Source organism: Carassius carassius, chromosome 11 (genome assembly GCF_963082965.1).
Source record: "Carassius carassius chromosome 11, fCarCar2.1, whole genome shotgun sequence".
In the NCBI taxonomy this organism is placed as follows: domain Eukaryota; kingdom Metazoa; phylum Chordata; class Actinopteri; order Cypriniformes; family Cyprinidae; genus Carassius; species Carassius carassius.
Genome location: NC_081765.1, coordinates 20,609,839 through 20,632,977, shown reverse-complemented (window position 1 = coordinate 20,632,977; position 23,139 = coordinate 20,609,839). Strand labels below are relative to the sequence as shown.

At 39.1% G+C, this 23,139-nt stretch overlaps 1 protein-coding gene across 1 annotated transcript in view; it reads left to right on the top strand.

The window, feature by feature from the left end:
* Window positions 1–23,139, top strand: part of LOC132152998 (interleukin-1 receptor accessory protein-like 1-A) — a 114,489-nt gene that overhangs the window by 51,099 nt on the left and 40,251 nt on the right. Inside the window, exons 3-5 of the mRNA XM_059562066.1 lie at window positions 15,249–15,534; window positions 18,729–18,915; window positions 19,549–19,702. Of these exons, the coding sequence (XP_059418049.1) occupies window positions 15,249–15,534; window positions 18,729–18,915; window positions 19,549–19,702 (627 nt within the window). The remainder of the gene's footprint in view (window positions 1–15,248; window positions 15,535–18,728; window positions 18,916–19,548; window positions 19,703–23,139) is intronic.

The window sequence follows — 23,139 nt, the reverse complement described above, 5'->3', positions numbered from 1 at the left end:
TTTTTCCACATTTATTTGTAATTATAAAATGTCACTTATATACGTTATATATATACGTTAAATATGTTATATACATAATAACACACCTCTACTTAATAATCTGCACAATTTAAATTCAATACTTTGTTTAAAAAAGGTAAATCATTTAGATCAGAGACAGCGTTAAAAAAAACTAGTCAGCATTTTCAGCAATGGCAACATCAACATGTTTTTTTTTGTTTGTTTGTTTTTCTACACATTCACATTGTCGTCCTCTTATCCCTTTAATCTTTCCTCACAGGTAAATGCAGTCATGTATTGTTGTGACTAGTCATTTGGTTCTATATGCGCTTTCAATTGTGTGTGTGTGTGTGTGTGTGTGTGTGTGTGTGTGTGTGTGTGTGCATTATATTTCCCATGAGCAATGTAGAGAGGAGAGAAGGAGAAGGAGTTGTTTGATCTTTAACAGGATTATTCATCCTCTTTCCCTTTTATTTATTTAATATCCTTCCTTTATGTGCAGAGCATCTGGGCAGTATTTAAAACATTAAACCACACACATCTCACTAGAGGCCCGTGCTTTGTTTGTGTGTTGTCCATTTGCGGTGTGTGTGGAGGCGGAATTCCTTGACCTGACAGTCCTGTAGCATGATCGATACTGCGCTGAATTACACACGAGTCTGCAAGCCACACAAATTCCAAATCCTCCTCTTCCTGTAAAATCTCTCGCTTGCCTTCGGACACATGATTTAATTTATTGAAATGTCAGCATTTGGATAAGCAGTTGGATAACACAGAATTTAATTTATTCTAAAACCAAAAAAATAAATAATAATAATAATAATAAATGTGTGCAGTAATGCAGTTAAAATGCATTTCTATGAAAAACTAACCATATAGATAATATGTATTAATACAATTATAATAGGAATCAATATTGAATATACAATATGAATATATATGCTCATAATTAAAAAAATATTTTAAAATATTTTAAAATGAATCATAAAATGTATATTAGAATCATATAATTAATTAATTGTACTTAAATTAATTAATAATTGTGTGTATATGTAATGCAGATTGATTCTTGAGATTGACTCATATCTGAATTAAAAGTGTCCATTTCATTTTTCTTTTTCTTTTTTCTGAGCCATCATTTTTGTTGTTTTCGCTTTAAAATTCTTTGAATCAGTCTTTTTGCCCTGTTTTAGCGGATGAATTTCCAGTTAATTGCTGCTGATGTAAGAGCTTTGGGTGGATTTTTCTATACATATATGCAAACAGTCTCTTTCTTGTATCGTTGGATGTATCCTAACGTGTTTAGTGTTTAATTATTCTACTGTTCTTTAATGCTTTTTTGCGTTTTTTCTGGTGAAATGCCTTGAATATTAGACCTCCATTGTTAGCTTGTTGTTTGCACATGCCGTAATGCCTTGTGTGTGAAAACCTCTACATTTGCCAATGTGTATGTTTTCATCAGTCTTCTGCAAAGCGAGGTGATTGTTGTTGATGTGTATGCATTGAGAGGTTATGCATAGAGAGGTTATTGTTGGTGTGTGTGTTGAGGCGTTGGATCATGGTGGATTAGCAGTAATCTTGGCCAGTGACACTCCCCAGTGGTCGGATCACTAAGCACACAGCCTCTCAGTCTTTCTTCTGAACACATCTCACACAGAAAAAAGCCAAACTACCTTTTTCCAGCAACTACAAGCTTAAACACATTGAGGTTTGGGTGATTGACTCCCATTTGCGTTCACACAGACATGGACTTGTTTAAGACAGTTGGCATCTTAAACAGTCAAGTGATCATTAGTATCTTACTTAGGGGACACACACAAACAAATAAAAACCTCTTTCAGTGAGAGAACACTAATCTCTTTGTATTCAGTTTCATTTTAATAAACCATGCATTTTAATGTGAAAATTCCTCATCACAAATGGCTCATTTTTACTAATGACCCTTCAGGGGAGCAAAATCTCAACTGGACTAAAAATCTAATATCTGTCTCAAGGCCAGAGCTGTGATTCAACCTCCCTAAAATGTTTTCACGGTTTCAAAGCAGCGCTTTACTTTTACTGCCATTAAAGACTGCATGAAATGGTTTAGGAAACACTATTTTCTTTCTTGTTTGACATATTTCCTATTGAAACGGGTAGCCGGGGCAGAACAAATCGAAAGGCTTATGCTTTTTCAAATAACCAACTGCTTTTAAGTAGTACATAACAGCCTGGCAAAACCAGGATTTACTATTAGTCATAGCTAGTTTGTGGCAGGTGGTATTAAAGAGAAACTCCCCCGCAAACAATATCATTTGGTTATTAATATTATGATGAAAATATATTGTTAATCTATCTAAAATGTAGTAGTAGTAGTAATTAAGTCTCTTATACTCATCAAGGCTGTATTTATTTGATCCAAAATATACAGTAAAAACTAAAAAATTAATCAAATGTAATTTATTCCTTTGATGGCAAAGCTGAATTTACAGCAGTCAGTACTCTAGTCTCACATGATCCTTCAGGAATTTGTATCATTTTATATCTAATAAAAGATAATCAAACCTAGATAATTATATTTAAATGTTAGCCTATGTATGTATTAAGTCTGCACTATGAATCGGATTAATTTATCATGTGCATCTCGTCAGTAAACCCAGTTCTGTGACTAGTAGTAAATCTCCAGCACATACTTTCAGATGGAGCAACATTTACTACACAGAGCCATAGTTCACTGACAAGTTACGCAATATAGCATTCATTATTCATGATGTATCGCATCCGCTAATGAAAGCTGTTTGTTTAGCTTGTCACCAAAGCACGTGATGGAGATTTGCTGCTAATCACAGAACCGGCTTTAATGATGAGATGCACATGATGTATGTATGTATAACAGATGTACAGCATGTATCCCACGAAAATTTAATTTTCAGGTTTTTGTTTACAATGTCATCAAGAAAACAAAACAGATGTAAAAACTGTGTCAAATATGAAGGGAAAAATAGGCCCCATTCAGCTGCAATGTGAACACAGCCCTGTCACACGGAGCTTCGGAGAGATGAAAGTGCACAGCTACAGAGACCTGAGATATGATTGTGTGCATGTGCGTGGAGGGATTCAGATGTAATTTGCATGAAATGCATCCAAAATCTTAATGATTTGCAAGCTGGTTGTTTTATCTTACACAATGGGAAGGAAGGGGAGTTCAGAGAGAGAAAGAGGGGCAGTGTTCAATCAACTTCTTGTTCGTTTTCTCAACCTCCTGTTTTTCTGACTATTTTAGTGCAGTAGGTTGTGCAGGATTGAGAACATGTGAATGTTTTATAGGCTTACATAAGGGACCTCACCCCAGAGACAACCGACCTCGTTATCGTTCATTTAGCAGTGAAAAACAAGATAGATAGATGGGGTGGGGGTAGATGAGAGGATGAAAAGAGAATGGGGAATGCAGAGGGAGAGGGGAGAGAAAAGCCTGTACATGCAAAAGAATCGAGCATGATGGGATGTATTTGTGAAGTGAATGTAGGAGAAAGAGACATTGAGGGAAAGAAGCAGGATTCAGGTGTGCAAGTGATCCAAGAGAGAGAAAGGGTAGAAGTTTGATTCCATTTTGTTTCTTTTATATGTTATCCCGAGTGCCTCAGGGAAGCTTGGCTTGTTAGCATCGCTTGGGCAAATGTTTCGTCCCAATTCGCCTACTTAAACTATGCCCTAAAAGTAAATATTCTTTTTTTGTGAAGAAAAAGTACGTACTTTTGAGCATATAGCAGAATAGTAGACAAGCTTTGGGACATACTACTTCGTCATAACTGCATCTTTAACACACCGCTCTGTTGCTCAGTTACATGCATCCTGTAACACTTTAAAATGCTGTGTCAATCAGCTTGTCAAATTTAACATTATCCATATTTCATTTAATTACATTTTCTACTGTATTGGAGAGAAATGAAGAGGCACATTGATCTGCCAGTTGCAACTCTATCATGCCGAGAACTAGGGGTGTGCGATATGACAATTTTTGATCGTGGATGATAAAAAATGTCTCCACCATCTACTTGAAGAAATATCGTAGTATCATGCTACAGCACACATTTTATCAGCTGCAGTTCTGCCGCCTCCATCATATACTGTACAACACCACATGAATTCAGACCAGTGTTAACTCAGCGGTAAAGTTCCTCTCTCAATATTTGCACGTGCTTTTAAATGTTTCATAACCCTTTCACACGTGAGTTTAAAATATTCTAGCTGACACCCTGAATTTTTTTAGATGACCGTTATTTTAGAATGTATCGCCTTATTGTTTCCATGGCGACGCGCCATGCTTGTCATGTGACACAACACAGCCAAATTTGATCTGTATGACACATGGATCGCTTTTATTTAGTTTTTCCTGTTTTATTCAAAATCTTCCCAAACATGCTCACTATATTATAAAATATCTGATATTCTGATTCTGAAATATGTGCAAGTTAGGGGTGTAACGGTACGTGTATTCGTACCGGACCGTTTCGGTACAGGGCTTTCGGTACGGTGCACGTGTGTACCGAATGACCGAATGCAATATTTTGTGTGTGGAACAAAGGTACATTTTCGTGTTTCCAAACGAATATATTAAGTGGCTGAAGTCTCCACGTTCAGCGCAAATCCCGCCCTGCAGCTGATTCTAAGGCCGGTGACACACTGGCTGCGTGGTGTGAGCGTGGCGTTTCTGCTGTGTGTCAGTTGCGTGACGGCTGCTTCGCGTTTTCTGTGTCTTTACACACCAGAATCGTGCCTGACGCTGCACCGCTCTTACTGTAGGTGACATAGAGGGAGGCCGCAGAGGCGCCGACAGACCAGGATCTTGTCTTCACGACAACAATATCTATACTTCATGTTGAGCATAAATATAAAGCCTACTGATAAAGGACACCGTCAACAGTATTGACGGCAAAATAGACTATGTTTGACAGTTGCAATATGCCAGTGTGTCACCGGCCTAAGGTTTTCAAAAGGCATCACGCGAGTGTGAACATAACTACAACTAGGAAAAAAACGATTGTGATTCAAATGCAGCTTCCGTCGGCATTTAAACAGACCTTTGCTCTTAATTCCGATCGGTCCAATGCAATAACGAAATCTGAGCAGGTCTAAAAACTGAAACTGTTGATGCTGCACTTTACACTTTGGAAATGTTATATATATTTTTTTAAATATGAGCAGGCCTACAAGCTGGGATTGGTAATGCTGCACTGTAATCATAGTTATTTATTTATATTTTTCATTATATTTTATTATATGATATTGGTTTGAGACAGAGTATTTTATTTAGTGGAGAACTTTGCAGCAGTATTTTATTTCTTATTCTTTTTTTATTTTATATATATTTTATTAAAAAGTATTTAAAAAAAGTGTAAATAAATTGTAAAAAAATTTTTATAGTAATAAACAACCTGCAGTTTAATGTTTGCATTTCTTTCCCTTACTGTACCGAAAATGAACCGAACCGTGACTTTAAAACCAAGGTACGTACCAAACCGTGATTTTTGCGTACCGTTACACCCCTAGTGCAAGTGAATATATTTGGTAGCTTGAACACTTTTATATCGACCGTGTTATGTAATCTATACCAGGTGATGGGCGCAGCCATGTTAGTTTGCTTTGAATCCAAGCTGTAGGATTTACAACACGCAAATTCATCCTCTCCTCCCGAAACACGTTAAATTAGGAATCCAGTGAACAGGGAGAAGAGCAGAGTAAACTTTAGTTACCTACACAATCTGTATATGATATCAATAAAAACATGTCGTCAGATTATATTTGTAAGGATCATTATTTCTGTTTCCACAGACATCAGCGTATATTTTACAAACTTTAAATGTATGTTTTTGCTAATATTCATGCGTATTTAAATGTCTGAAACTTTAAATAAGCATTAAATGGTTGAAAAAACGGAATATGTGTGATAATATGACAAGCACTCAGCGCGTCCGATCTGGCTCTGTGCCAGTCAAAGCGAGAAAAAGAATTTAAATTCAGCAGTTGATGACGTGACGCACTAAAAGTTCGCTGATCGTACGCTTCAGGGGCCAGCCAAGACTGATCACACCGGTGTGATCGTACGCTTCAGAGGCCAGCCAAGACTGATCACACCGGTGTGATCGTACGCTTCAGGGGCCAGCCAAGACTGATCACACCGGTGTGATCGTACGCTTCAGGGGCCAGCCAAGACTGATCACACCGGTGTGATCGTAGGCTTCAGGGGCCAGCCAAAACTGATCACACCGGTGTGATCATACGTGTTAAAGGGTTAAACATGCAGCCTACTGTCATTGCTGTCAAGGGATAGATCACCCTAAAATGTAATTTCTGTCATTATTTACTCACTGTCACGTTATCCCAAACCTGTATTAATTTCTTTCTTATGCTGAAAACAAAAGAAGATATTTTGAAGAATTTGGGCAAAGTTGCTGGTCCACATTGAATTTGATAGTAGCAAAAAATACTCTGGAAGTCACTGTGGATCAGCCACTGTTTGGTTTTCCTTGTTCTTCAGAATAGCATTTATGTTCAGAATTAGAAAGAAACTCATTCAGAGTAAATGGTGGTATAAAAATAAAGCACTATCACAGAATTGACAGACAGCTGACATAATTTTTATTTTTGGGTGTACAATTTAACGTTAATAAAACAACAAAGCACAAAAACAAAAATCACTCACTGCTCTTGACTGAAGAAATTTAATACAGTTGCTTTAGGAATCAGTTCATATAGTATTTTATTTTTATATTTGTTCATTCAATTTCTTGAATGCTCCTGCTAATTACACCTATTGTACCTGAAAATAAATCACTGTTTGAAAGGCTTTGTCTTTATAATAGGGAAATTAGTTTGGCTATAATGCTCAGACAACTTGCAAAATAATAAAACCAACATGACAAAAAATGTGATAAATACTTGATATTTCTCGTGATATGATATTTTTTCCATATCGGCCACCCCTACCGAGAACTCTGATCATATTTTTGCATAATGATGCATTTAAAAGTTAATGACCAAACATAACATTATAAAGTTCACAGTGTTGCTGCACATGAAATAAAACACGGATAACATTAAATAAATATTTTTCAACTGGTTAGATATTGATTATTTACTACTCAATCCCCTTTCTCTACCTGACCGTCGATCTCACATATCCACTATGCCTGTAGTTTTTTAACACTTTTCATGCATGTTTGTAGTTCTAATCGAATCCTCGCCCACAGCGCAATGTTTTGTGGGCAGTATTAGCCATTAGATTATGCACGGATCTGCACTATCTACCGGAAGCAGTAAACCATCAGGGTACTTTTGGAATACTCATTTCAACATACTACAATTTGGGACATACTAATTCTAATTTTGAATACTATTTAGGAAGAATAGTAGACGAATTGGGATGCAGCAAAAGAAATGTAAGGTTCTTAGCTGGAGGTGTAGATGAAACATCTCTCTTTCTCCTTCCTTCTGTTGCTTTCCCCCTTTTGCTTATATAAAAAGGTCAGAGTTTCCTATAGCGTTGGGAAGCCATTTAAAGCACACCTGGCATTAGAGTGGAAGCTTGTCTCTACATTCCTCAGCCCTCATACATTATGGAAATCATTAATGTCCAAACAACAAAAGCTAACTGTGTGTTTGCATGTGTGCATTTGAAAGCCACAGGCCTGTAGTGTATAGGCATGTACCGATAGTTTATTGGGTCAATGCATTCAGGTTTAATATGTCTATATAATTGCCTCATCTCTCTTTGACTGTGTTATTAGCGTGGTGTTACTTACAGCTCCTTTTAGATTTGACACTCATGTTCTGTTTGGAGTCCCAGAGACCTTAATACCATAAAAAATATACTATAATAATATTTTAATAGCTTAAAAAATACACTTTAATTCAACATGAAATGAAGATGGAGCCTGTTTACTTTTTGAATCTAAGTTCTGGGTCTTATTGTGAACAATTGGGGGCAGTTGTGGCCTAATGGTTAGAGTGTTGGACTTGCAATCCAAGGGTTGCAAGTTCGAGTCTCGGGCTGGCAGGAATTGTTCTCTCCACCCTCAATACCATGACTGAGGTGCCCTTGAGCAAGGCACCGAACCCCTAACTGCTCCCCGGGCGCCGCAGCATAAATGGCTGCCCACTGCTCCGGGTATGTGTTCACAGTGTGTGTGTGTGTGTGTGTGTGTGTGTGCACTTTGGATGGGTTAAAAGCAGAGCACAAATTCCAAGTATGGATCACCATACTTGGCTGTATGTCACGTCACTCACTCAATTCATCAGTGCATGGTATTTCAGAGAAAAAATCTGCTTTTTGTTCTTTGTAATTTTTCATAATTTATCTTCTCGTATCACTTATGCTGCATGTTTTATTGAGTATTGTTAACCAATACCCAAATACTTATTTTAGCAATATTCTGTCTGGTCCCATTCTGGTATGCAATGCTTTTCATGGCCTGCTAAATAACTAAATGAAATAAAAAAGGCTGAAGCCAGCAGCCATTACTCAAGTCACATATCCCTTCAGAAATTATTATAATATGCTGATTTGGTGCTCAAGGAACATTTCTTATTATTATAAATGTTAAAACGGTTGTGCTGCTTCATATTTTTGTGGAAACATGATAAAACAAATTTTTGATTCTTTAATGAATAGAAAGTTCAAAAGATAAGCATTTATTTTAAATAGAAAAAAGCTTTTGTAACATTATAAATGTCACATTTGATCAGTTCTAGCATTCCTACTTTTGTAATGCTTGGATATGCATGATTAGATGATGAGATTGATAGGTTTACACACTGTACCAATACTGTGTATTGTTAAGTGCATAAACAGTATAAAGGTTATGTATATAGGAATATATATATATATATATATATATATATATATATATATAATAGGAATAAATTAAGAATTACATATAAAGGAATCAAAACATTTTTGTATGATTAGATGCAAACTGTTCTAATACAATTGCAGTTGTTTCTGCAGGAAACGTATTAACCATAAACCTAAATAATGTTACTAAAATAGATACTAAAATAGACACTTTTCTTAACTGCATGTCTGCATTGTAGCAAAACAGAGAGATAAAGCTTCAGTAATATGTTTCTGTTGAGATTTAATGTCACGCTGCCTGGTCTCTGTTTCCCTGGGTGTCCACTAGTGGGCTCACTTCCCCTTAGGCACCTCACCGTAGGCACTACAATTCCCACTAGCCTTGTCCCTTCATCACAGTAATTGCACTCCTGTTAATTGCACCAGGTGCCTTCACTCATTAGTCATTAGCCTCCCTATATTTACCAGTCTTTTCCTGTTGTCTGCATGGAGTCCTTTCCTTCCGTTTCCTGCCGTATCCAGTCTTCTCGTCTCCCGAGTTCCTCACATTCCGAGTTCCTGTTCCTCTTTCCGTTCCTGTTCCCTATCTGTACCTTCCTTGTTTGTTTATTTGGATTGTTTTTGGTTTTGACCCCAGCTTGTTTGGACTACGATTTGGATTACCCCAATAAAGAAAAACATACCTGCAATTGGATCTCTCTCTCCCTGTGTTTCACTGGGTCACGATCGTCACAGAAGGACTCCATCCAGAAAACAGGATCCAGCGGTATGTTCTTTGATTTTTCCTCCCTAGCCACCGAGCGGGATAGAAGGAGTGGTTTTGAGGGAACCCGCCTGTTCGTTTTTTGTGGGACCAGGGGAGGTCGCAGAGGAGTTAGTGGTCGAGAAGAAGTCCGGCATCGCTCTCCACCATGGCCCCACTTCGACCCGGGGCTCGTGTGGGACAGATCGGAGCCGCCGTCTCACCATGGCGGACGGAGAGCGGAGAGGAAACGCACGTCTGCCGTGCCAGCGCCACTGCACAAGATGGCCGCCAGCCCAGCGCCGCTGCCCAGGATGGCCGCCAGCCCAGCGCCACTGCCCAAGATGGCCGCAAGCCCAGCGCCACCGCACAAGATGGCCGCCAGCCCAGCACCACGATGCAAGATGGCCGTCAGCCCAGCACCTCAGCACAAGGTAGTCGCCAGCCCAGCGCCACGATGCAAGATGGCCACCAGCCCAGCGCCACGACGCAAGATGGCCACCAGCCCGGCGCAACAGCACAAGATGGCCGCCAGCTCAGCACCATTGCCCAAGATGGCCGCCGGCCCAGCGCCACAGCACAAGATGGCCGCCGGCCCAGCGCCCCTGCCCAAGATGACCGCCGGCCCAGCGCCACTGCCCAAGATGGCCGCCGGTCCAGAGTCATGGCACAAGATGGCTGCTTGTCCAGCGCCTCTGCACAGGATGACAGTCACGGTTGACCCTCCTGAGTCAAATCAGGTTCCCGATGACCTTCCAGAGTTGAGTCAGGTTCCCGTTGACCTTCCTGAGTCGAGTCAGGTTCCCGTTGACCCTCCAGAGTCGAGTCAGGTTGCCGTTGACCCTCCAGAGTCGAGTCAGGTTCCCGTTGACCCTCCAGAGTCAAGTCAGGTTCCTGTTGACCCTCCAGAGTCAGGGCTAGTCACCGTTGATCCTCCAGAGTCAGGGCTAGTCACCGTTGACCCTCCAGAGTCAGGGCTAGTCACCGTTGACCCTCCAGAGTCAGGGCTAGTCACCGGTGACCTTCCAGAGTCAGGGCTAGTCACCGTTGACCCTCCGGAGTCAGGGCTAGTCACCGTTGACCCTCCAGAGTCAGGGCTAGTCACCGGTGACCTTCCAGAGTCAGGGCTAGTCACCGGTGACCTTCCAGAGTCAGGGCTAGTCACCGTTGATCCTCCAGAGTCAGGGCTAGTCACCGTTGACCCTCCAGAGTCAGGGCTAGTCACCGTTGACCCTCCAGAGTCAGGGCTAGTCACCGTTGACCCTACAGAGTCAGGGCTAGTCACCGGTGACCTTCCAGAGTCAGGGCTAGTCACTGTTGACCTTCCAGAGTCAGGGCTAATCAACGTTGACCTTCCAGAGTCAGGGCTAGTCACCGTTGACCTTCCAGAGTCAGGGCTAGTCACCGTTGACCTTCTAGAGTCAGGGCTAGTCACCGTTGACACTCCGGAGTCAAGTCAAGTCACCAATGATCTTCATGGGCAAAGTCCAGTCACCAGAATTCTTCATGAACAAAGTCAAGTCACCAGTGATCTTCATGGGCAAGGTCAAGTCACCAGTGTTCTTCATGGGCAAGGTCAAGTCACCGACTATCTTCATGGGCAAAGGCAAGTCACCATTGATCTTCATGAACAAATGCAAGTCACCAATGATCTTCATTAACAAATGCAAGTCACCAATTTTCTTCATGAACAAATGCAAGTCACCAATGATCTTAATGAGCAGAGTCAGGCCACCAATAATCTTCATGAGTAGAGTCAAGTCAGCCTTGATCTTCTGGAATCCAGTCTTAACACCATAGGGTTACCAGAGTCTCTCCACGTCTCTGTGGAACTAACAGAGCCTTTCCACGCCTCTGCGGAACTACCAGAGCCTCTCCACGTCTCTGCTGAACTACTAGAGCCTCTCCTCGTCTCGACTGAACTACCAGAGTCTTTCTTCGCCTCTGTGGAACTTCCAGAGCCTCGTTACGTCTCAGCCGAACTCTCTGAGCGCCCGACTGATCCTGTCGTGGCCACGGAGGCTACCCTTAACTTGTTCATGTTCTCTGTTTCAGACTTGCCTAACCAGACTTGCTCTCCTGTTAATTCGATCCCACTGTGTTGGTCTTCTGCGCCGCCCTGGTGGGCTTCTGTCCCGACTGCACGGATGCGGTGGTCTTCTGCTCCGCCCTGGGGGGCTTCTGTCTCGACCACACGGATGTGGTGGTCCTTTCCTTCTGTTTCCTGCCGTACCCAGTCTTCTCGTCTCCCGAGTTCCTCACATTCCGAGTTCCTGTTCCCCTTTCCATTCCTGTTCCCTACCTGTACCTTCCTTGTTTGTTTATTTGGATTGTTTCTGGTTTTGACCCCGGCTTGTTTGGACTACGATTTGGATTACCCCAATAAAGAAAAACATACCTGCAAATGGATCTCTCTCTCCCTGTGTTTCACTGGGTCACAATCGTCACATTTAATTAAGATCTGATGAACTGATTTAATCAAATTCAAATAAAAAATAAGATGTTTATATCAAAATAGATTTTCTTATTTTAAGTGAACATCATTCAAGTCTCTGTGACCACAAACATAAAAAACTAAAGTTGATCTCAATAGGACATGAAAATAAATTGAAACAGCTGGACATCAGCACCAGGGACAGTGGCAGAACTGGAGAACAGGGACTAATGGAGAGCAGGGAATGATGACACCTGAAGAGGTTAACAGGGTTTAGTAGAGTCATTTCACACTGTACAGTTACAGCATACTGATGCAAGACAGTTGTAAGACAAAACAGAAAGAAAACGATGAGAGATGTAAAAAAAGGAGAGTGGAGTGGGAGAGAAGGGTGATGTAATTGTCATATTAAATGTAATTGATTTGGCAGAATGCACATGTCATCAAATAATTTTTATTCAATATCATATTCATTTAAAAGATTCAGCAAACTGCCATCTATTGCCTCAGAATTTTCACAAGTGACGAGCGTCTGGATTCAGCATGAAGGAAAACGTCTTGAGTGGTGCATATTGTACATGAGCAGTATGTCACAAAGCATTTCCGCACAGTTTATGTTGTTTATTTTCATACCATTTAGCATCGACAGAAAGCGCAATAATGAGTGGATGTTCTGTCCTCCACACTGGGGAGAAAATGTTCTGTAATGGGTTTCACTTAATTTGAACACAATTCGTTATTACAAAAAAAAAGTTATTACAGAGACGGATTTAGCCATTTGTGAATTTGGTCAAGGGCAATGCAGTCAACCAGGAACACAGAGGACTGTGCTCAATGACAAGAGCTTTTCTTTTCTGGAATAGAATCATAATTTAGGGGATGTTAGATTGTATAATAAGCCTTTGTGTTTTTAATGCTCTCACAAGAAGTAAAATGAGTGTTTTGTGAAGAGCCTGTGATATAAGATTTTCATGAAAACTGTCAAATAATACCCTGGTAATTTTTTTAATCAATGTCAAAAGTAAAAAAAATAAATAAAATAAAAATAGTTTTTTAAAAACATAATGACTAAAAACATAATAGACTATTAAGACTTTTAGCATTGTGCTCCAACTATAACTTTAATGCTAAATAATTTGAATTATGGAGTCATTTATGCATCACACTTTCTAAGTAAATCCAAGTTTATACAATTTTATGTAAAGCTAAAAAGCAAACCTTTATTAATGTATATAAATATATATGAGTTCACTCAACATTCTTTACTTAAAAGTATAAGGCAAATTAATTGCAACTTGTGTTAATTTAACATTCTTTTTATCATGAGCTATTGAATTAAACTGGTCTGTCTGCTCTTCAATAAAGTCTTAAAATAAACACAAAACATACAATGAGCTCAAAATAAAGCATTTTACTTTGGAGAGAGGCTGCCTTTTAACAAAAGGATTTCAGACAATTATACAAAAATAAAGCATTTTGTTTCTTGACAGCGATTGCGTACTACTCTGAAACAAACAAACAAAAACAACTATTTTATGAATATAGTGCTGCTGAAAAAATGTGACAAAAAGAAGTTCTTGTCTCTAAAAGTTTATCCATGATTCCAGTTCCTTAAGGTTACTGTGACTATCCTTAAAGATAAAATTTGAAAACAATTAATTATCAAATGTGAAATTAACACAAATTGTTACAGCCAATGTTTTTGTACTAACAAGATCTAGATTGTTGCACCATAACTGGTCACAATGGAAATATGAGTTGAGGGAAAAACAAAAGTATTAAACAACATTAAATAACTGATTAGGTTAGCTTTTTATATTTTATTGTATATTATTTTGAAACTAGGTGTAAACTTAATGCATACGCATTAGTGCAAACTCAATCCCTTTAACCTAATGCGATGCATACGTGCAAAGGCGATTATGCATGTTCATATAAAAAAATGAAGCATAAATACTCTGACCACTATACATATAAACACTCAACCATATGTTCAGTGGAAGCACATTAATTTATGAGATATAATCACGTGCAAACCTGTTCCCTCGATTCATGTGAAAAAAACTTACAAACTCTATGTATATTTGCAATAGATTAATAAGTAACATGTTTGTAACGATGTGTATTCTAATACAATAAACATTTCTGATTAAATCTGACTAGTTGAGTAACAACAATAAAAGTTATTTTTAAGGATCTGGTTTGGTAGAAAAGGCTTTGTCAGACAAGGTATGACAAAGGTCCAATACAGTTGAGTGATTCCCCTGTATGTTTTACTGCTGAACTATGAATTAATCTCAAAATCAATATACTGTTTGAAATATTTAATACTGGTGCACTCGATATATAAAACGTGTATTGCTTCTAAATTGCTATAGTAATTGTCACAGTTTGATCTTTTTATTTTTGGCTTTGTACTTAGAAAGAAAATCAGTGCATCAACCATCACTGTTCAAGGCCACCAGTACCTCAGATTTTGTTGGGGGCTAATTCAAATTATGTAAAATATGTGGCCTATTTACGTTTATATATATATATATATATATATATATATATATATATATATATATATATAGGATATAAAGGCTACAGTAGATTATTTGACTGTCCTATCAGATTCCAATAGCTCTATATTCTTCAGCTCCAGAGTTTCAAAAAGCAATTAACTGCTTTTATTACAAGCTCTTGCCATCTCCTGTGTACACATACACATGTGCACAGCAATCCCCCAGCACACACACGTACTTGCATATGCAAACATTATAAAACACAGCACTTAATTACAACAATGAAACAAAATTAGTTAGTGTATAATTAGTTGCACGGGTTAACTTCACTATAGCAACTAAGCTTTAAAATGAACTCTGACTCATATTGACTTAACATCTCAATTACGAGATTTTTTCTGAGGGAAAAAATAACTAAATATGCATTTCAATAGCTCAAAATTCGTCTTTGTGTTTGTATCTGAAGCTTTATCTGCAAAAATTGATGGGTTTTTTTCTTTTTTTTCTTTTTTTTTTTTACCTACAGTGTTTGATGTGTGTTTATGGATTCAACAATTTCCCTCAATGAAAATAATGCAACTAAATTAGATATTGCACCTGAAAAAGTCAATTCTGTAATTATTTGCTTATTTTAAATGTTTAATGTTTTGTAGTTTGACCAAATAGTCAATGAATAAAGAAAATTTCTAAAGGTGTGGGGACTAATATTTCTGTCCTCCTGTGTCTCTGCAGTGGACGGCTGCACTGATTGGTCCGTGGACTATCTGAAGTACCAGGTGTTACATGGAGAGCCCGTGAGGATAAAGTGTGCTCTTTTTTACGGTTATATCAGAGCCAACTACACCCAGACACAGAGTATTGGACTAAGTCTGATGTGGTACCGGAGTTCTGGGTTGGGACATGGTGACTTTGAGGAACCCATCTCCTTTGATGGGGTACGCATGAGCAAAGAGGAAGACGCCATCTGGTTTCGGCCTGCCGAGCTGCAGGACGCCGGTCTGTACTCCTGCGTTCTGAGGTGAGAGAGAAAGACGCATCCACATGTGTATGTGTGAACACTCATACACTTAGAAATGCTAATCCACAAAGAGACACACACACACACACTGTCTTTCGGACATTAGCTGGATTGGGGAACATGCTTAACTTTTTCCTTTGATGTATTTTCATTGTCTTTCAAAGCCTTCAAGAAAAGCGCCATGCTGAGAAAATTAGTGTGTGTGTGTGTGTGTGTGTGTATTATTGTCTGCATGTGTTGTGTATGAGATAGTTTCCAAAGCTGTGTTGTGTGTGTCTATATCCAAAGCTTCTCATGGACAGTAAAACTGGAAGTGAAATAAGTGAGCGACAGCAGAGGACAGTGAGACGTTCTGTCATCCATCACTCAAACACTACCACTCCAGCACTCTCCCATAAAGCCGCAGGCCACTGTCACACATATTAAACAGTCAGGCAACTCTCCAGGGTCCTCATTTGCTCAGGTTCCGACTTACTTGAGGTCAAAGCAGATAATCTACTCATCATATTCACTTTTGCATCATAGAATGTCACACTTATTGTGTGTGTGTGTGTGTGTGTGTGTGTGTGTGTGTGTGTGTGTGTGTGTGTGTGTGTGTGTGTGTGTGTGTGTGTGTGTGTTGAAAACAGACAAACAGAAACAGCAAAAGAGTTAATTTTAAATACTGTGCTGCCGTAATTTCTAACATTCATGTACTGTAGGAAAAATATAATATTTCAGAGTACAGTAATTCTTTTTTCATGTGTTGTACTCATGAGAGACCTTTTAGAGAATATTTGAAGGAATTATACACATGCTTCCAATGTGAAAGTGGTTTTAAAAGGAACCTTATTTCTAAGGCAACATCAAATGTATCAAATGCAAAAAAAAACAACATTCCCATCAGAATGCATCTGTGTAAATAATCATCCAAGATGGCCAACAAGTTGTGAGACATTTTAAAGGGATAATTCTTCTAAACTTCTGTGTTTTTTTCTTCTGCAGAACACAAAATAAATTGTGAAGAATATTGGAAGAATATTGTGAAGAATATTCCCTTTAAATACATTTATTTCAATCAATACTTAATGGAATTGGTAAAAAAAGAAAAAAGAAAAATAATGTCATTAGTATTTTTATGCTCTTTATAAAGGCCCGTTCACACCAATAACAGTAACTATATTATTATATACTGTATATTAGTACCCACACCAACAGACAATCAAGTTATGTTTATAAGCATGCACTGCAGTTACGTTGTCTGTCAGTTAAGTTGAATGGATTCTATACATGGTCTATGGTATACATGGTCAGTGGTGTTTTTTTTGTGTGTGTGTCAAACATTCACGTTCATGTAGCTGTTTTTGGCCCAGAGACATCATATTAGATTTTAGATTTTTTTTTTTTACTTTTGTAAACATCACAAAGTAAAAGCGTCATCTGCGTCAGAATGTTATGATTGGCCCAGAGTAGACGTCTTACATCAGCACGTTCTAAACTCATACATGCTTATACCGGTAATATCGTTCTGCATTCACACAGAAAACATTACTGTTAATTGGCTGGTATTGTTACAACTTCTCATACCGGTAAACTGCCAGAAGGAATTTACCAGTATTTAGGTCCTGTTCACACATTATTTCCTTAATGTAATTTACCAGTAATTTACCAGGAAAGACTGTATGTGTGAAAGGGCCTTACATTCACCATTATACTTATTGGTGTGTGTCGGTTCTTGGTATGAACATCCCTAAAGAGTTTTGCATTCTTAGCTTGTATTAATAATGTTGACCTGATTTAGCTCGCAATTTTGACTTTTTCAAGTCAGTGTAATATAATGAAGTTCTGATGATTTATATGTTACTTGCAAAAGCAATATGGTTTAGTCAGTATGCTTAACTCATTTTGAATAGCTGGCAAATGAGTTAACAACCATTTTTGTCAATATATTGTTGAGATTACAACATTTACCAGCAGTGGATTAAAGTCTAAAATAACTGGCCAAACACAGATCCCCTGGAACCAATTAATGTTAAACTGCTAGTTGTAAAATCAGTCACTTATAAGATTCCAGTTCCAGTTAGGATGCTTCCTAAGAAGGAAGCTGTCTATGTAGGCAGCTTACTAGATTTAAAACAGGGCTAAATAGCATGTTTTTTTATTAAGAACACAGTTAGCAACAGGAAATTGGAGTTGTTGTTGTTCTGTTTCCTCTGAGACTGGCTTTGACCTGATTAAACCATAAACAATAGTTTTCAGCAGCACATCGACGGAAGAGAGACGATATTTTTGTTTTCTTTTTAGGTTTATAGGGTGATAAATAAAAGACTGTACTGAAATATGCGGGTGTCTGAAAACAGTGTAAAAATAGACTTTGCTATACATTTAATAGGGCAGAGAGAAAGACAGCATATAGTTTATTTATTTATTTATTTATTATTTTTTTGTTTATGCATTTTACAAGAGACAAGGGCATTGCAGGTTGCCACCCCAAGCACTCTGTAACCACGGTAACCCGGTAGGAGGTGTGAGGTCATTACACTGAAAAGGTCAAATTTGAACAAATCTTATCAGCAGCTATTAAACTCAAAGCCCTTGGATAAAACACTAATGCACTTTAAATGGAGATACTCATCAATGAGAAATTATGTTCTTAAGTAAATAAATAAATGCTCATAATAATATGAAAACACAGTTTTCAGAACTCAGAATTGCAATAACATTTTATTCGGTACTTTCACATCTTTCATAGTCTTATAGGCACAACAGAAAAAAATATATATATATTTCACATTTAATTAAGGGTCATAGAGAGTGAAGGATACTAAATTTGACATGTTTTTTTTTCTGCTGAAAAACATTAACTTACATTATAAGTGGACCTCAGGGAAAATGGAAAGTGATAAAAAATTCATCAAATGACCCTTTAAAGCCTTTGAGAGAGCATTTTGTTCTATTAATTTGCTATTCCTATTCGATCAGTAAAACACTAATTATTTGTAGCCCTACATGAAAATTGCAGACAAATTCTGTTCCATCATGGTCAGATTACATCTATCATGGTTGAATTACAAATAAAATCATGTTTTATTCTCGTATAATTTGTTTAGTGTATAGGCTCTGTGAGATAATAGCAAATTCACGATCAGTGATGTCTCTCATGAGTATGTGTTAATCTGATTATGGATAGTTTATATACTCTGTGTGTGTTACAGGAATTCCACATTTTGTATGAAGGTGTCTATGACTCTGCTGGTTGCTGATAATGACACAGCAGGATGTTATAACTCAAAACTGCGCTACACTGAAAAAGGAGAACTGGGCAAGAGTAAAGACATCTCCTGCCCTGACATCCAGGATTACGTTCAGCCTGGAGAAAAACCACAGATAACGTGGTACAAGGTACAGTGGGAAATACTGTGAGGTGATTTTACTAAGCAGTTGCACTGTTCAGCGCACAAACCAGTGTCTTATTCACAAACCACCTGCGATCCAGTATCACAGCACTTGCCCCCTGAGAATTTAAATGAGGTCATTGTCGTACTTTTCGCATCCCTTTTATGTAAATTAGGGTTCTTACACTTTATGCCAGTAAGTCAGTGCTATTTGCCTGGGGCAATTAACATTGTGCTTTTAATGCGCATACAAACCGTGAACAGAAAATTATTTAAAATAGACAGTTTATGTACATTTTCAATTGATCATGGCAGCTGTCATTTATCAAATAATGATTAAAAAGTGTTCTAAAATACAGTTGAGAGCACTTTCCGCATTTTAAAAAGCCCATTCAGGTGTCTAGATCAGGAACTCCAGCCTGCAAATTGTGTTTAGTGTGTTTAGTGTGTTTAGTGATTTTTTTAGACCATATTTGTGCCATTGCTCAATTTGCATGCTGTCACCAAATGCAATCTATTCTTACTGAATTCCCCTTTGAGTATTATCCTGATGACAGTATATACAAATGTATAGGGTGCAGTTTCATCTCTTCGTTTCTATATAGTTCTTCTCTCTTTCTCTTTGCCTGCGGGTGTGCAGGAGTGTACCGTGCAGCAGTGGAGGAGCAGTGTGCTGCAGACCGCAGACATGCTCTCCATACAGGAAGTGAGGGAGGATGACATCGGCAACTACACCTGTGAGCTGGTTTTTGGAGGCTTCCTGGTGCGGAGGACGACCTATCTGAGCGTGACAGGTAGTACCATGTGACATCTCTTCAGTGTGTGTCTGTGTGTGAAAGCACTTACTCTGATAGTCTCGCTTAGAGGGGTTGGTTGTTTTTTGAAGTGTGTGAGGTATTATTCATTCTGCTTCTTATTTGATTTTAGTTGCATTTACTGTGCCATGCTTTTGTTAACAGTCACTTTACTGCGTGTCATTAATGCACAAGTTTTTCAGTGAATAGCAACTTTTCAGTCTGTTTCTCATAATAAGCCGTCTCATAATAATAACGTATCCTTTTAAATTTACAGAAAAAAGGCAGCTGGGGTGGCCAGAAGTTCACCATAAAATATGCAGTGACTTTTTACAATTTACTGTATAACTGTATATTTCATATCCTTGTTATATATTGTTATATAATGTTGATATCAAAATCAGCTCTTTACCACAAATCATAATAACAATATATCATAACTATAATCCATAACTGTATGCATGATACATTAAAAAAAATATCACATGATGAATCAGATTCATTGTAAGTGGCCTGTCCATAAAATATGGGCAATACTTCTACATAAGTGATGCAGCAAGTCATAAAAGACAAAACACAACAGGATAACAAAAATACTACGGTAATGCAATGAACAGTCACTAAATAACAAAATGTAACACAAAACACCCTAATGTACATTACTAATAACAAAAAGAGAAGAAGCTAAATTATTTATAGAAAATATAATCAAGATTTCAGGCATGTCTTATTTTTCATAATAGATATGGTAATTCATAGTTTTTACTTTACTGTACTGGTATTTATTGTATTTTGCAGTAAAATTGCATATAATATTATGCTAAAACCATTTACAAATTTTCACTGTATGTGGTAAGGCAGGGGTTCTCAAACCTGCCCCCAGCACTGCACGTTTTGTATGTCTCCCTAAATCAGTTCTTGCAGTCTCCACTAATGAGCTGATGAGTTGAGTTAGGTGTGATAATTCAGGGATACATACAAAATAGGGGGTACTCCAGGACAGGTTTGAGAACCACTGTGGTAAGGTAACCTATGTCAGCAAACACACAGGGAGACAGAGGTAAGTGCACAACAACAGGTTTATTAATGGCAGGCTGGCAGAAGAAAGCAGAGCAAGAGGTCCAGGTGAGTTTATTGGGAATATCAAGGGTACTGCTTCTTATCTGAGTGATACAGAGTCCTTGATCCTTTCCAGGGGATCCTGGGTGAACGGAGGAATTATAATAAATAGTGCATTACTTTTCTGCTTTTTTTGCTGTAGGAGAGAGAGTGATCTGTGATCATGGTAAAGGGGTGTTGAGCTCCCTCCAGCCAGTGTCACCACTCTTTCAAAGCCAGCTTAATGGCGAGCAGTTAACGGTTTCCAATATCATAATTTTGCTCCACCGGGGAAAGCTTCCTTGAGTAGTAGGCACAAGGGTGGAGTCAGGGACGCTCTCCATGGAACTCTGTGAGTGAGTAAATGAGTGAGGATGGGAGCAGTGCAGAAGGCTTCCTGGAGCTTCTTAAAGGTGGCCTGAGCTTCGGGGTTCCAGGATAAAGAATTGGGTGATCTACGGAGCATGGAAGTGAGAGAATTCGCATTTCTCTAGCTTCAAGTAGAGGTAGTGCTTTCTGAGCTCCTAAAGGACCTGCGTGAAGTGAAGCTGATGTTCGGCCAGGTTCTGGGAGTATATCAGGATATTGTTGATGTAAACGATGACAAATCGGTGGATAAACTCCTGGAACACCTTGTTCATGAATCCCTGAAAGATGGACAGCGAGTTAGCCAGGCCACAAGGCATAACCCGTTATTCGTAGAGGCCTGAGTTGGTTATGAATGCCGTCTTCCAATCGTCACCTTCCCAGATTCAAACGAGGTTATAAGCACTTCGCAGGTCCAGCTTCGAGAAGATGCAGGCTCCACGGAGTTCCTCAAGGGCGGCTGGGACCAAGGGAAGTGGATAGGAAAGATTGATGGTGTTCTCATTCAGGGTTCGTTAGTTGATACAGGGCTGCAGGCCTCCATCCTTCTTCTCCACGAAAAAGAATCGTGAGGCAGCTGGAACTGAAGTACATGAACTACATGAACTACATGATATCACTGGGTCCCATCATAGAGGCACATAGCTTCTCCTACCATTGCTATGCTGATGACATACAGATCTATCTTTCATTTCAACCAGATGATCCAATAGTAGCTGCACCAATCTCAGGCTGCCTGACGGACATTTCAGCATGGATCATCACCTATAGCTCAACTTGGTAAAGACTGAGCTTCTTGTCTTCCCTGCCACTCCAACTCTACAGCATGATTTCGCCATCCAGCTAGGTTCTTCTCCAATTACCCCATCAACTTCTGTCAGAAATCTTGGTGTAACCTTTGATGATCAGCTGACCTTCAAAGACCACATTGCAAAGACTGCTCGATCTTGCAGGTTTGCATTGCACAACATCAGAAAGATTAGGCCCTTTCTAACTGAGCATGCTGCACAACTTCTTGTCCAGGACCTTTTAATTTTTAGGCTTGACTACTGCAATGCTCTTCTGGCTGGACTTCCATCAAGCACAATCAAACCTCTACAATTGATTCAGAATGCAGTGCCACGACTGGTCTTCAACGAGCCCAAAAGATCAAATGTTACACCTCTCTTTATCTCCTTGTACTGGCTTCTGGTTACGGCTCGAATCAAGTTCAAGACATTGATGCTTGCATGTAGAACAGCCACAGTCTCAGCAACCACCTACTTCCACTCACTACTAAGAATCTGCATCCCCTCCAGAAGTCTGACATCCACTAGTGAGCAACACCTTCTTGGTACCATCACAGAGAGGCTTAAAATCACTTTCCAGAACATTCTTGTTTACCATCTTGATGAGTGGTGACAGGTGGAGGTGATTAGAAATCAGAGGATTGGGATCTGGTGAGCATGGTTAACGGTGACTGCGGTGATTGTGACTCCCTGGCTGCATCTAAAAACTTAGGCAGGTGACTTGCTGCCTCGCTGCCGTGTCAGGCAATGACTTTGCAGGAAGCATTTTTGCATGAAGGCATCTCATGAAACTGATTTTAGACAGGCTTCTGAGGCAGAGTAATGGTTTAATGTTCTTGTGAAGTGAAGTGACATTCAGCCAAGTATGGTGACCCATACTCAGAATTTGTGCTCTGCATTTAACCCATCCGAAATGCACACACACAGAGCAGTGAACACACACACACACTGTGAGCACACACCCGGAGCAGTGGGCAGCCATTTATGCTGCGGCGCCCGGGGAGCAGTTGGGGGTTCGATGCCTTGCTCAAGGGCACTTAAGTCGTGGTATTGAAGGTGGAGAGAGAACTGTACATGCACTCCCCCCACCCACAATTCCTGCCGGCCCGGGACTCGAACTCACAACCTTTCGATTGGGAGTCTGACTCTCTAACCATTAGGCCACGACTCCCCTACAGCAAAATA